Raw genomic sequence first — 14272 nt, forward strand, 5'->3', positions numbered from 1 at the left:
TCATAAGCTATTGCTTTTTATTTAGTGTCTTATTTGTTTTAGAGGTGATAAACTGTTGCATTCTCTGTGAGAATATCTGTTCATAAAATAAAGTGCTACAATTATCAGGCCAACCATCTTGAAAAAGTGAAGTGGCAGAAAATAAAAAAAATCTGGAGTGCAGTAACATCATATCTTAACTAGGTTTTAAAAATATCCTTGTAATGTTTTATTTACACTAAAGGAGTAGATGTGCAGGTCCTCTGCATAGTTCGGTTAGCTAAAGTAAACAAAACTAAGCAAAAAAGCTTTTAAAACTATGCTTGATATTAACTGGATCATTACATAATATTATAAGACGACATCTTGGAATATACTTGAAGTACCTTAGATTATTTTAGCTCAAAATTAAAAGCTTAAAAAAGCAGCAACAACACTTAATTTTCAGATACTAAGTTTTAGTCTTTGCTGTCTATTGCCCCCTGAACTTAAGTGCTTCCAGTGCTTGGATTAACACTTATCAGTATATTTCCTGTGAATACGATTTTCCAAGGTCTTAACATTTGGCCAAACTTGACCTCAAGTTTTGCTTTTATGCTAAAATGCATCTCTTCTGCCACTCAAGTTCTACAAGCATATAAAAAAGCGCATAACACCAATTCTGCATTGTTGTGAAGAAGGAAAAATGTTTTATATGTTGTAATGATTTGTAATTTGTTATCGTATTCCATTTTCCATCAAATAAGATTTAAACATTTTTCAGCTCCCAGCTGATTCCAAACCACTCAATTCTGAGTATGAGAGATTTAGATTCCTGCAATACTTGGGATATTTAGATTCAAAATGATAAAAAAATTACATTTATAAATAAAGTTTGGAACATGAATTTTTTCAGTGCTGTTTTTCAGGAGAGCTCATCATGGATTATTTTTGCCGTTATTATAAGCTTCCTTGGCTCTCATCAGTCTGGCTCTCCCATTACGTTTTTTCTGTTGTCACACCGTTCTTTTAAGTGCAAGACAGAGATTTAATACACATATTTGATAAGCGCTACTGAGAGTCTTACAGCTTTTTCCCCATATCAATTTTTATAGGTATATAATGTATAAGATTTATATTAACCATATGATTCATATGTACATATGAATGTCAAGTGTAAATATTAAACAGCAATGTATTATTTTATTATGTTGATCCATACACTGTATATCTTCTTGTAAAACATTTCAAGAGCTGCAGCTAAAAAGCTATTCAGAGGTTTCTACTGCTTTGTTCTTTGAGTCTGCTGGACGTCCTTACTGAAGGATTTATTCATATATCACAGTGACGCTTTCAAGCACATGAACCAATCCCTCTTATATTAGTAGTGTGAAAAACAAGTGCAAACAAGAACATTGCCTTGAGTTAGCAACTTCAAACACAGTGGCTTCTTGGATGTCTGACAAACTGCTGTAACAGTCACCGATTTGTTCCCACTAACTAGAAGTATGTCAAATTGGGATTATCGCTATCTCCACAAATTCACTTATTTCCCTTTTGTCATTAACTCCTCTTGGGTAGCTTGCGCCTGTTATTGTCTCTTCCAAATTATTTATGAAAATAATGTGTTATGGAGAACACCAATACTGATCATCAGTGTTCATTCCCCTCCCTCCTTTTTTTGGCAGTTAATAACAGAAAACTCCCTTTCATCATTCTGGGTGCTCAGTTTGTCTTTTACAGTATAGCTGTAACTTTTATCTGTATTTCACCTTTACTGTGCCATTGTCACTGCCTACAGCAAAAAAGCCTTCCTGTTTCTCTTCCTTTTTCCCCACTAAAAATCTTATACTTTGAACCTACTTCTTGTTATTCTGGAGTCTCTCAATATCTGTATGCATGGAGTTTTCTACTGCATTTACTTTATTCTGACTGTGCAACCGTGCCAACAGAAAGAGTATGTTTCCTCTGTCTCCTTTGCTATATCACATACATGAACACACAACTCTCTTTTCCCCCGTTCTCAGTTTTCTTTCTTTCTCTTCACAATTCAAGAAACAGGTGTTTCAAAAATCCCCAGAGAGTACGTCTAAAGATCTCTCCTTACATTGACCCACATGTCAAGGGAATAAGGTTTCAAAAATTGTAGTAGCAGTTCTTTTTTCCTCTTCTCAGATTTCAGTAATGTTTTCTGCTCCCTCAGACAACTATATGGACAGAAACACTTAGGAATTGGGTGCCTGGGCCTTCTCTGTGCCATTCTCTGGCTTCCAGCAGTAGACAGTCTCCCTTACCAACTGCAGATCATTCAAGGGTCAGAGAAACAGAAATAAAGCTGCTCTCCTTTACATGCTGCTAGATGTCCAGTGGATGTCATTCAGAGTGACGTAAAACAAACAACAGTTATACTTCAAGATGCATTGTCTGATGATTGAAACATGTAAAATGTATTTTAAAAAAAACAACAACAAGTCTGAACTCAATCCAAATCAACTTATCTAAATCATTATAATACAGAGATAGTTTGTGTTACAATACTCAATTGCAGAGTAATCAAAAACACATACAAAAGAAGGTCCCGAAACTTTAGTATTTATTTAACTATGTATGCATATGTATGTATGTACATACAACAAAGTATATCTCACTATATTTTTAACATTCCTTTACTCTCCCTCCACCTCTTCTAGGCTTTTCTTGTCTGAAATTGCACTAAATCTAACCAAGCCCTGCTTCACGTGAACACTACTCTGTTTCAACGTATGGGGGAGCTGGCTGCTCCTGCAAACTGGAAAGTGGCATGAAGCCGATTGAAGGAACGGTCATTCCAGCGAGACTGCATAGGCAATAGCATCAGAGCTCCAGTAGTTACAGATTCTTTCTTTGGAGGACTTTTAATATGACATGTGTCACTACTGTAATATATAAAAAAAAAAAAAATAACATGCCATGCTGTTTCACGGACAAGGATTCTTCCAAAGAGAGGGAAGCCACGCAGCCCGAGGTGCTCTGCGTCAAAACATTACTTCTGAAAAAAAGTCCTGATGGAGCTTTGGAGAAGTACTTGAAAACTCCTCCATTTGGAAGATATTTGGGACAGATCTATTCCCATATAAAATGGGTCATATAATCCACCCACCAGCCTGGCTAGACACACCATGCCCATGTAATCAAAGCGAGGTAGTTTGTCTCCACATTGGATCTGGTTTCCAGTGACAATCTTTATTCTTCTCTCAGATTCTACAGACACTGAATGCCAAATGTTATACGTTGATGTAGGGGCTGGGAGCCAGTATATACCACAGGCCCCTGTGGAGAATGGTAATAGCTAAATATTCAGCCCGCTCACAAATATGTGCTTTAGTTACTTTCCTTAGAACAGAAAGTACAGAAATAACTACTGAATTCTTACTGTAGATTTATTTCTGGGGAAAAGAGAGTATTGAAAAAGACAGAATATGAATTGATTTCAAAGCCAAGCCAAATGCAATGAATGGCTTTTTTCCGGTTCATAAAATATCTTATAGTCTTTCCATATTTCTACTGAGTAAGCAGGGGGACAATCCATAATTATCTTAACAGACTATATTGATGTTTCCATAGACTAAAATAGTTCCAATTGGAATAATGCATAAATTATAGCAAAAATGTCTAGTGAGGTCAAGTATACAGTTACAACTGCATTTAGTTTTTAATTGCAGTTTTCAGAAGCTTTTTTTTTTCCTCCTCATTTGCAGTGACTAACTCAAATCATAAGTCTAATCATTAAAGAAGAATAAGTAGCACATTTCACGTGCAAAAAAAATTCTAATCTTCCTTTTGGAAATACAAACAGTATTTATTGGTATATGAAATGCCAATATTAACACACGCAAAGTATCACACTTCACACATTAGGTTGTTTAAAAATACAGAAAAATAAGCCAATAAATAGATAAAGGACTAGGTCTGAGGTTATCTGCTGTAACCTATACATGGCATTTCCAGAAGATTAATTAATTACAACAAAACTCTGTCAAAAGTTGTGAAATTCTGAAAAGAAGTTTACTCAGGTTTGGAACAAAAGTAAAATTTTTATAAGATTTCCAAGAAAAAAAGAGATTTAAAAATAATTAAAGCATGTGGCTTAGAAAAGTCTGAAACAAATGTGACCATGAGCTTTAAGGTTCCTCATTCAGCTACTACTCCCTAAATTCTCGATTTCTAGTTTTGTATAGTGCATCTGCACCTTTCTGGAGTTCCTCACAGGCATTTGTCAGAACCAGACATCCACTGTGCCTACGACAGACTATATAGATCATGTACTTAGAAAATGAGCAGAGTAAATCTGCTTAGATTGCCAAGCTCTGAACGGTTTCTGAAAAACATGTTCTCTCTTGTGGTCTCTTCCTGAGCGTTTCCAGTTCCTGCCTGCAGAGTCTTTTTGGTTTTAGTAAACGAGTGCAAACTAAATATAGCAGACATGATAGATAAAGGGGCATGGAATTTTTTAATTAACACAGCTGGAAAATACTGTGTCATATGTAAAAACAGTGATTATATTTTTAACTTTTTCTCTTTGAAATTTAGGAATAATGAAATAAACCGGATGTAAAGTAGTTTGAGTTACTTCTTCTTAACTGTGCATAGGTATAAAATATCTCTTAAAGGTATTTCTGCTTATATTTTATTACCATTAATCCTTATTTATGTTAAATGTTTATATGGTAGCATGCAATACAAATATGTCCTTTGAAAACAGCTGTAAACATAATCTGTAGAACACTCAGTCAGGACACGGGACTTGCAAGTATATTTCACTGATCGTAAATTCTTAGGTATTAAAACAAACCCAACTTCCTCTGTTATGCATTAATATGGTAGAGATTTGGACAGATATTCCGAATCAACTCAAAACTCTCCAAAGAGAAGACCTTTTTGACTCTCTTGAATTCTAAGATAAATCTTGGTGTTCCTGCTGAATGTATAACTTATTTTGGCAATAAGCACTATCTGCAATACTTGGGCCGCTTCCAAGATATTACAGGGTAAATTAAACTTGCAATAACTGAATTAGAAATTTTACCCTAGACTTACGACTACAGCCCTATAACCTGTGGTCAAACTGAGAAATACGGTTACCTTCAGCACTCCCTCCAAAGTAAAACAGAATTAAATAGTCACCTTATAAAAGAAATTGGTACGTCCCACAGATCCAATTTTTCCTGTGTGGTTCATGAAACAAATGTTTCCTTCAGTAGCACCATAAAACTCACAGATCTTAACAGCACCAAATCGGTCTAAAAATTCTCTCCATACATCATTTCTTACTCCATTTCCAACTGCTAGGCGGACTTTGTGATTTTTTTCTCCCTCCTTCTGTTAAAAGAAAAAAAACAACTGTGTAACAATAACTATATTATGATAACTGTATTTGACTGTTGCAAATATTATGGAGGAAATGTACCTGCTTAAATAAATCAAGTATACAACATAAAAAATAAGAAAAACAACAGTTAAAAAAGCTGTCACAGCTAGGCTACAACTACAATGTAGCAAACTTTGCAATCAAACACCTATTATGTGTATGCTGATAACTTACTGCACAAGCAACATATTGCCTGAATAATGACTACATTAATTCATAGAAGTGCTTCCATATTTTAAAAAGGTTTATCCTGTCACTCCTTTTCCACTTAGCCTTTTCCACTTTGCAGTTAGAAAAATTGAAAAAAGAGAGGAAGGCAGGCATTATTTCTGTCAAGGGATTAAAGTCAGCAGAGATTAATAGTTTCTTTCTTGTATCTTCAGACTGCTTATAAGAAACAATCAAGATTTCATGCAGTTGTAATTTCTGTTGCTTCCCATTCAAAACATACGAGTTATCTTCTGTATTTCTTTCAGTATTAACACTTGCAGGTTTTGTTCAGTGTTACTTGGAATACATTATTTCCTGGTGATTCTCAGTCTTTATTGTTGCCAAATCTCATGTTTTAATACAAGAAACACAATAGCATGTGTTCATCCACTTCAGTGAGAATATCTAATTTTATGAATATATTTCTAAACCTTGTGATTGCAAGGAGCACTCTGAAAATACCATCAGATTTAGGTTGAAGCATTAGCAGGCAAAAGACCTAAAATGTATTTTTTTACTACACTGTTTTACAATCGGACTCCCTTTTCAATTGTTGCAAGTGCCAGTACAGAATATTCTAGCCATGAGACAGCACAAATTAAATATAGGAGTTTGATATCCTTTTTTATCACATATATTTAGAATTGCATACTACTTTGGTATTGGTACACTGCCTGTATATACATACACACACACTATATATATATACATAAAGTTTTATCTGTATATAAATATCTCTGTCTTTCTCTGTATATATAATAATTATATTGATCACATACTCTTTATAGAAAACAGGAAGTCCCTTCTTTCTGTTCTTCTATTCCAATGTACTGCACCCCTCCCCGCTGCAATCTGGTCAGCCGTGCATGCCCTGATATCCAAGTGTGCTGACTGACAGGAGAATCTTTAAACATTTGGCAGCTTAAAAACAAGGAAGTGCCTAATGAACAGAAAGTACTGTTCCTCAGAGGCTTATGTCTTGGCTAAATTCAGGGAGGTTTTGTTGAGGATGGTAAATTCTCACTTCGGTCACAAAAGGGGCACCCAGAGTGACATTTCAAGTTCCTGCTCTAAATCACGAAGACTTAAGTTCTCTTCTTCCCTCTTCCAAATCAAAAACTCAGAGGAGGAAGAAAAAAAGTCCTTTATGGAGTTTCAGAGTCTTTCTCAAATGATCCAGCAATGAATTCACATATTTCACTATACACAGATAGCTTTTGGCAGATCAGGATCTTGTATAGCGTTATCCTGCTATATTATCCCAAAACTGTGTCACTGACCAGCCTCCCCCTGTCACTAACCATTCTGTTCAATTATGCTCTTACATCAGCCCAATTCTTCCCTTTTTCTTTCTCCTCTCCTACTTTACTTTAGCTTCGTCAGTCATTTCTAAACAGGTAATCACATACTTCATTAATCTCCTGCCAAATCATTATTAACATAAGCTGCATTACACAGCACAAGGAAACTGCAGGTGGACGTGGCCAAAAACAAAGCTTCTAAAATGGCTTAGAGAGGTAATTTTTTTTTGAGTGATTCGATTTTTCAATTCGGATGCAATATTATAATGCAACAGTGTAGATCCTCATATATCTGAAATAATGTTTATTATATTAGACATTCACAGATCACTATACTTTCAATGAACAACAAATATATATATAAAAATATAAATATAAATGTATATATATCTTTTTTTAAAGAGAAAGTGTTTCGGTCCTACTTTGAACTTTCTCAGGAAAGCTTTTAACCTTTTTTCCAGAAAACTGTCCACTGTTTTAAGCTGCGATATGTGATATTTTCCTTTCAATTTGATTATTAATTTGAAAGTAACGTGTCAGTAAGTGAACTGCACTTACCCCTTGCTGAGGTCACTGAATTATTCAAATGTGCAGCCTTTGCTAACATATGAAAAATAGCACAAGAGATCCTTTCACAGAAATCATTTTTTCCACAGTGAACAGGAGAGACAAATACGTGTGCATGCGTACACACTAATTGAGCGGGTCATTCATCAGGCGAGGAACGTTCAAACTCTCTAGAGATCAAGGTAATGAACAAGTGAGCTTGCTTCTAGATTTATACTTTAGGAATAACAGGAGTATTGTTGAAAGTTTGCTGGAGAGACACAAACTAGGATGAACTAGAAAACAATCACCTACTCTCTGCTTTTTTTTTTTCCCCCACAAGGACAAATATAGCATTATTTATAGGGTAAACTACTTCAATTCTTGATATTATTCTAGCTGGTTTGCATTAGTACAGCGCAAAGTCACTCTAAAGCTTTCTCTAGTGGAAAAGAGGCAAACTATCCCTGATACTCTGGCCAGAATTCCTCTGTGTTTGCAACATTAATACCTATCAACAATACCAGGCACAGCTACTGCACTTCAGGAGCTAGTCTCTTAAGGCTCAGCCCTTTTGCAGAAGTACAAAGGTGTATGAAGTCATCAAAACCTGACTGCAGAAAGCAAGTTTTCTTAAAACAGAGGACAGTAACTCATTTACTCACACATCATTCACAACTGAGCTAAATTTCCTATTAGACTGCATTGCTGCAACGGTAGTACTCATTTAGTCAGCTCTGTCACTGTGTACCCATCTGTTGATGCAAGACTCACTGAAGAGTACTGCAGAGCTTTCTGGAGAAAAAGCCTTAAAACCATCACACATTTTAGCAGTCTTTCAACTATAAGAATGGAAACCCTATGCAATATAATCTCCTTATTGTTTAATGTTTAGCAAGTATAAAGAGAATGATTACAAATGAGGGAAACTTTAAACTTAAAATAATGATAATTTACATTAGTTTTACAGGTAACTAAATTCATATAGCTCTTTTTTGCAACTAATACATGATATTAATTGCTATTAGCTTTGTGTGTAGCTAATTTGCTATGGAAAGTGAATCACTTGCAATAAAATGTATATAACCCTTTAAAGAACACATTTTTCATGATTTAATCTATTAGTATTCATCATCTGTATTACTGTCCAGATCATTGCCAGAGTCCAAATTTAGTGCACGCATATAGGTATCCATGGTCACTGTGGCAGAAAGCTTAGGCTCTGAATAAAACGTAATGAGTAAGAAAAGGGAGGGATGATAAAGCCAACAAATTCTAAAAATATGGTTGAGAGGTACACAATTAGCGTGTTCTACGATATGCATGAAAATCTAAATAAACTAAATATGCAGGCACGTTTGCTTTAAACAGATTAGGGCACCAAACAATCATGCTTCAATTTCTGCCATGTTCAGGTATAACCAAAAATTAGCTTCCCACTGTTATGGTGCACAGAATTAACGGACTAGGAGAGATTTTAAGAAGTCACATAGTACACACCTTCGCTGGCAGGTAAACGCAGCAGTCCCTGTACCATTCCTGACACCTGAGCAAGTTGTGGCAGATCAGCAGTTACTGTTCATCAGCTGCTCTGCAATAATTATCTGCTTGCACATTCTCAGTCTGCTGCAACGGTGCAGTACCACCACTTCCTTCACTGAGAGCTAAATTCCCTCATAATACCTTGCTTACACAGACTCAGTGCCTTGCCCTGGCCGACTGTCAAAGATCAGTTCAAATAACTTGTGTCTTGTGATAATTTGTTCATGCTTTGTTTATGTTTGTGTTTCTGAACGTGATTAATAGTTCTCTATGGGTGATGAGAAAGGCAGTATTTATAAGCTGACTGTAGAATAACCGAAAGTAAGAATATTTTCTAACTTTAAATAGTTAGAAAGTTATTAAAAGTATAGAAATTATATTATTTTCCTGCACTGTGATTTCCTTTCCTCATGGAGTGACTTTGAAGTAAAATGGGGATTCGATCTAGATTCACTTGTTTTTAACAGTAAAGGTAAAAACAATACTTTTTTGAAGCATTAACAAACAAGCATTTTTGTTATCTTATAGCTGGACTTTTCCACAGCATATTCAGCCAAGCTCTTTGAACCACACACCAAAGGTCTGCATATATCATAAATCAATTTCTGATACACTATTTCTCCTTTCTGAGTGGTTGTTTCATTTGTATAGTAATTAATTGACAAGTCAAGATCTGCCTTATTATACTAAACACCACATAGCTGGGATTTTTCATCTGCCAATCTTTCCTTCTTAAGTTTTCTTTGTAAACCAAGTGAACTATACATGGTTAAGTCATTGATAAATGAAATACCTTTTAAAGTGCCATCAACACTATATTAATTGGGTGTGGGAAGGATTCATGGCTGCAGCTATATAAAAATGTATTCAGCAGTTGCTTTAAAAGAATCCAAGAAAATAGTTTCATTGTCCTACTTTTACCATTTCTGCAGCAGGAAATGCTGAGTGGGAGAGAAGCAAAGGCAACTTTAAGCAAAGGAGACTTGAAATGTTTCCTGTGTTATGGCCTTGGTGAAACTAAGAGCAATCCCTGGGCTTGAGAAATTCAAACATCTGTTAAATACAAAATACGGACAGACCACATTAGATTTACATTCATGTATTTACAAGAAGTGTATGTAACAATACATTCACAAAGATCCCATTGATCCACAAGCCCTGTAAAAAGAAAAGAAAAAAATCAGGTAATTTAGTTAGTACAGTGAGTAGAGATGACAGATATCGTACTGCCATTACTGCTATTATATTGACAGATGTAATAAATTCTTCAGGATATATGCTTACATTCACTTTGCAGTAATATCCCATTATGAACTGCAGCTAGATTTTTTCCTCAGAGAAGTACATACTCAAATTTAAAAATAAAAGGAAAGGAAAACATGAAGGGTATTGAAAAGACAGGCACCATAAGAAAGGAACAGGAATTCTAGATTTATTATAAAGAGGAACAAGACACTTCCTTCCAGCTCAGGAATTGGTTATTTGCTCTGTAGCATTGCTCACTCTCAGCACTCTTTCATTAATGAATCTCCTGATAATCTAACAGGATTAGATTCTAACAGAAGTGTTCTTCCTTTAGCTATTCTTATGGAAAATGTTTTCTTTACCTTTACTTTTACTTTTTACCTTAGAGACTATCTACGAACATAAAAAGTCACTTTTGTCCATGTTCCACCCAGAAATACAAAGTAGACCCTTGTATTTTTGGTGATTGTCTCAGGAGCCCACAAATGAAAACATAATACACAGAACTTTCTAAAGGTCAATTCAGAGAATTAAAGCAGGCACGGAATATTCTCTGCATTCCTACAAATCCTGGGAACAACATGGAGCTTCCCTTTGTAAATGTATGAATGTAGTTTCTTGGCCTCAATATTGGGACATTTTCTGCATGACTGCAGAAGTTCAACCAAAAGGATGAGTATCTAGGAAAACAAACCAGAAGGAAAAGAATTGGCCAAGTTACATGACCTCTTAAAGACTCAAAAACTCTTGAGACATCGTGCTAGCTAACCTATCAACTAGCCGTCAGTGCTGGTTTGGATTTTGAAAACCATTGCTCCCTAAAAACAAGGAAACTCTAGGAGCATTATAGCAGACCTTTTCAGGAAGATAAAGGTCATTGGTAAAAAGAACCAGAAGAGAGACATAATCATCCTATGGACAGAGACCAAGGGAAGTAAGGCCATTGGACTTAAATATCAGAAGGCAATAGGCAAAATAGACAAGATTATAGACTGTTGTTTCTAAATTCCTTTTTGTCAATAACACTGTTTTTCAGACATGGCAGTTTAAGGCTATCATACAGGCAAAGTTTTCTGTGATACATAGTATCTTTTATTAGATCAATTGATATAGTTTTGGACGCACACTTCAATCTTCAGGTCTGTTTCTTAGCTTCTCATCAGATGTGCCGAATACATTCCCAGTCTAAAAGTCTATCTGTTTTTCAAACTCCATTAAGAGTTATTACCTTGTACTAACATAGTTTACATTCCCCTTTTGGGCATTGTTCATACCTTAGTAAATCAGTAACAACTTGGATTAAGAATGCCCTCTCCTTAGTACCTACACAACTGGTCACAGATTGAAAAAGCACAGGTTACAAGAAGAGTAGATGAATTGCAAAATTCGCACCCTGACATAAGTAAAATCATAATGTCATATAGAGAGTATTCAGAGACTTTGATGGAAGGTGGAGATGTAGCTGTCTGTAACTTGTGATATGTTACCGGTTTGGGGTATGTAAGAAAATGTTTATGCTGCAAACCTGCTAAGGCTCTGTCAAATTTCCACTCCATGTGATAATGATAAGAGAGAGAACAATATCTAGTATCGAATATAAATTGAACAAAAGCATGTCTCCAACAGGGAATAAAACAGGATAGCAAGTAAATCTTGCATTGTAGAGTGGTGCCCTCTGACTCATTTTTCCTTTCTTCCTTACTTTATCAAATTCCCTTCCTTCAAAGGAACTAATTTCCACGTGGAAGACAGTCCTATCTAACAAATATTTTCCCTGTCCTTCCTCTCCTCCCACAACACTTGAGTCAACAGCAGGGAAATAAGTGTGCATCCTTTTTGCTGATCCCAGCAGCATCAAATTCCTTGTTTTCCCCTTCTAAATCACTATTGTTCTAAGACAGAAGAGTTTTAACAAAATAAATCCTTAAGCATCTTTTCTAAAGACACTTCAGAGAGCTTAATCCCATCCAAAGGAACCTCGGCCAAACGGGAGCTAGTAGAGAGACTGGCTTGTTTCAGCTTAACAAATAAAATGTCTGAAAGCCAGTATGAATACTCTTATACATTGCAGGTAACCCCAAGGAAATGTTACTGATGCCAAAGGATAACACCTGCTCAGTATCAAATGGAGATAAAACAGGACAGATATTGAAAAAAGTTTCTAAGCAATCATTTGATGGCTTGTGAAACAGACTTTCAATATGAGTAGAAGTAAACTTTAGTTTTAATATAGACCTTAACAAGTTCATACAAGGCATCATAAATCATACAATTGAGATCATAACATATAACAAGTAATGAGAGCAGGAAACAGGACACAATGATCTAGAAAATCAATTTCTAATCTGTACTTGTAAACTATTTCAGAATCCAGGTCTCCTTTACAGAAAAGCACAAAAGAGATACTGCATTACCATCCATATCTTTCCAAAAGCTTCCAGAGTGATTTTATCATTTTAGTAACTCTGTACTTCAGATTTGAAACAAACCAGCAAGTCCATTAGGAAGACTATGTATACACTTTAAATGGTCAATGAAACTCTCTAAGGAAAATATATCCACAAATAAAAGTATTTCCAAGGCCTTTGCTTAAAGAAGAAACAGGGAGCTATGCTATGTCATACTTTCTTCTGAAATTTCTTAGAGCAAGAAATTGCTCTATTTGCTCAATATCTTTTAATAAAGACTTTGAGCAAAGTCAACCCTCAAGACCAAGTAATGAATTTTCTGAATATCCTCTTTTATAGAAGTAGCCGCGCTAATGTATTAGAGTACTTTCTAGCTACTGATGCTTTTCATACTTTCACTAACATGAGAAGAGAGCAAAAAAAAAGGTTGGAGGGAGGAAGTCATGAGGACTCCCTTATTTAGTAGCCCAGCAAAAGCTACACACAACACACACTTCAAGGTCTTTGTACTTGTACTTGAGGAAGAAAAAGCATGGTGGGGGAGAGCTGCTGACGAGGCTTCCTTTTCTAATGAGTGGTCTTTCCACACCACATGTTACTACAACACCGGTTACAGAGCAGATTGCAGAGAAATTCCACAGTAAGAGAGTCTTCAAAAGCTGTGGCAGATGTGAGTGGGAAGCTGAAAGATCAAACAAAACAGAACTAATAAGGAAAGCTAAGACAAGCATCTATATGCTACCACGGAGACTTGACAAGAGTTTTGTCCGAAATGTATAAAATGAAAAGCATCATGACAGTAATTTCACATGATAGAGGCCACAGTGTGGGCCTTTCCTACGTTGATGCCTCAGCCACAGAACTTCCTGATAAATCTTCCCTTATTGTTTTCTTTCCACAAGGGATAAGACAGACATACCAGTGAACTGGTAGGTGATAGGTGAGAAAGATATTTTGGAAAACAGCTAAATGGCTTTTTGTACTAGAGTGCATCTATAAGCAGGAGAGGAAAAAGCACTTCATTTATTATGGCTTGTTGTGCCTAGAAGTCCATAATGAACTGTTTACAAATACACAATTTATTTCAAATTTAGTATTAGGTTTAAAGAAACAAATGAAGCACTTTAGAGAATTCCTTTGATTTTAAGATGTGCTCATTAGAAGGGCTGTATAGAACTTTAACCTTGAGAACACTGCTCCTTCAGTCCACACAGTATCTTGACAGAGTTTTAAAACTCCTCTTAGCCAGATCTTTTGCATGCTGACAGTATATGTATTTCTTCTAAGTTAATGAAACTTAAAAAGAGATAATAAGCTGACAAATTATTTCACGTACTTGAAAAATAATAGTGGATTGCATAATATATTTAGAATCCTTCCACTTACTTGTGGGAACAAGTTTCTCTTCCAGTTCTTACTTGACAAATAGTTAGTATTTTCCTTTAAGTCTAATCTAACAATCTAATAAATATAAAATGGATTCATTTTATACTTTTTTTTGTTGAGAAAAAACATTAGGTTTCTCTTTAGCTTGCTAGTAAAAAAGTAGCCTCACAGGCCATCTCCTATTCACAAATAGGAGGTTATTTAATGATAGCACAGCTAACATTATTTGTGAGAGTTAAAACTCCTTTATTATGGTCTGGGAAGGATCT

General features: G+C 35.5%; 1 protein-coding gene and 1 long non-coding RNA gene across 3 annotated transcripts in view; one reads left to right on the top strand and one right to left on the bottom strand.

Moving 5' to 3' along the window:
- LOC138064472 (uncharacterized) overlaps nt 1-3872 on the top strand; it is a 28513-nt gene extending 24641 nt beyond the window's left edge. For both annotated transcript variants that reach the window (XR_011137731.1, XR_011137729.1), the window contains one exon: nt 2649-3872. This is a non-coding gene — a long non-coding RNA (uncharacterized lncRNA). The remainder of the gene's footprint in view (nt 1-2648) is intronic.
- Nucleotides 1-14272, bottom strand: part of LOC104150303 (long-chain fatty acid transport protein 6) — a 40815-nt gene that overhangs the window by 10964 nt on the left and 15579 nt on the right. Inside the window, exon 5 of the mRNA XM_068927264.1 lies at nt 5122-5316. Within this exon, the coding sequence (XP_068783365.1) occupies nt 5122-5316 (195 nt within the window). The remainder of the gene's footprint in view (nt 1-5121; nt 5317-14272) is intronic.

The sequence above is a fragment of the Struthio camelus genome, chromosome Z (genome assembly GCF_040807025.1).
Source record: "Struthio camelus isolate bStrCam1 chromosome Z, bStrCam1.hap1, whole genome shotgun sequence".
Classification (NCBI taxonomy): domain Eukaryota; kingdom Metazoa; phylum Chordata; class Aves; order Struthioniformes; family Struthionidae; genus Struthio; species Struthio camelus.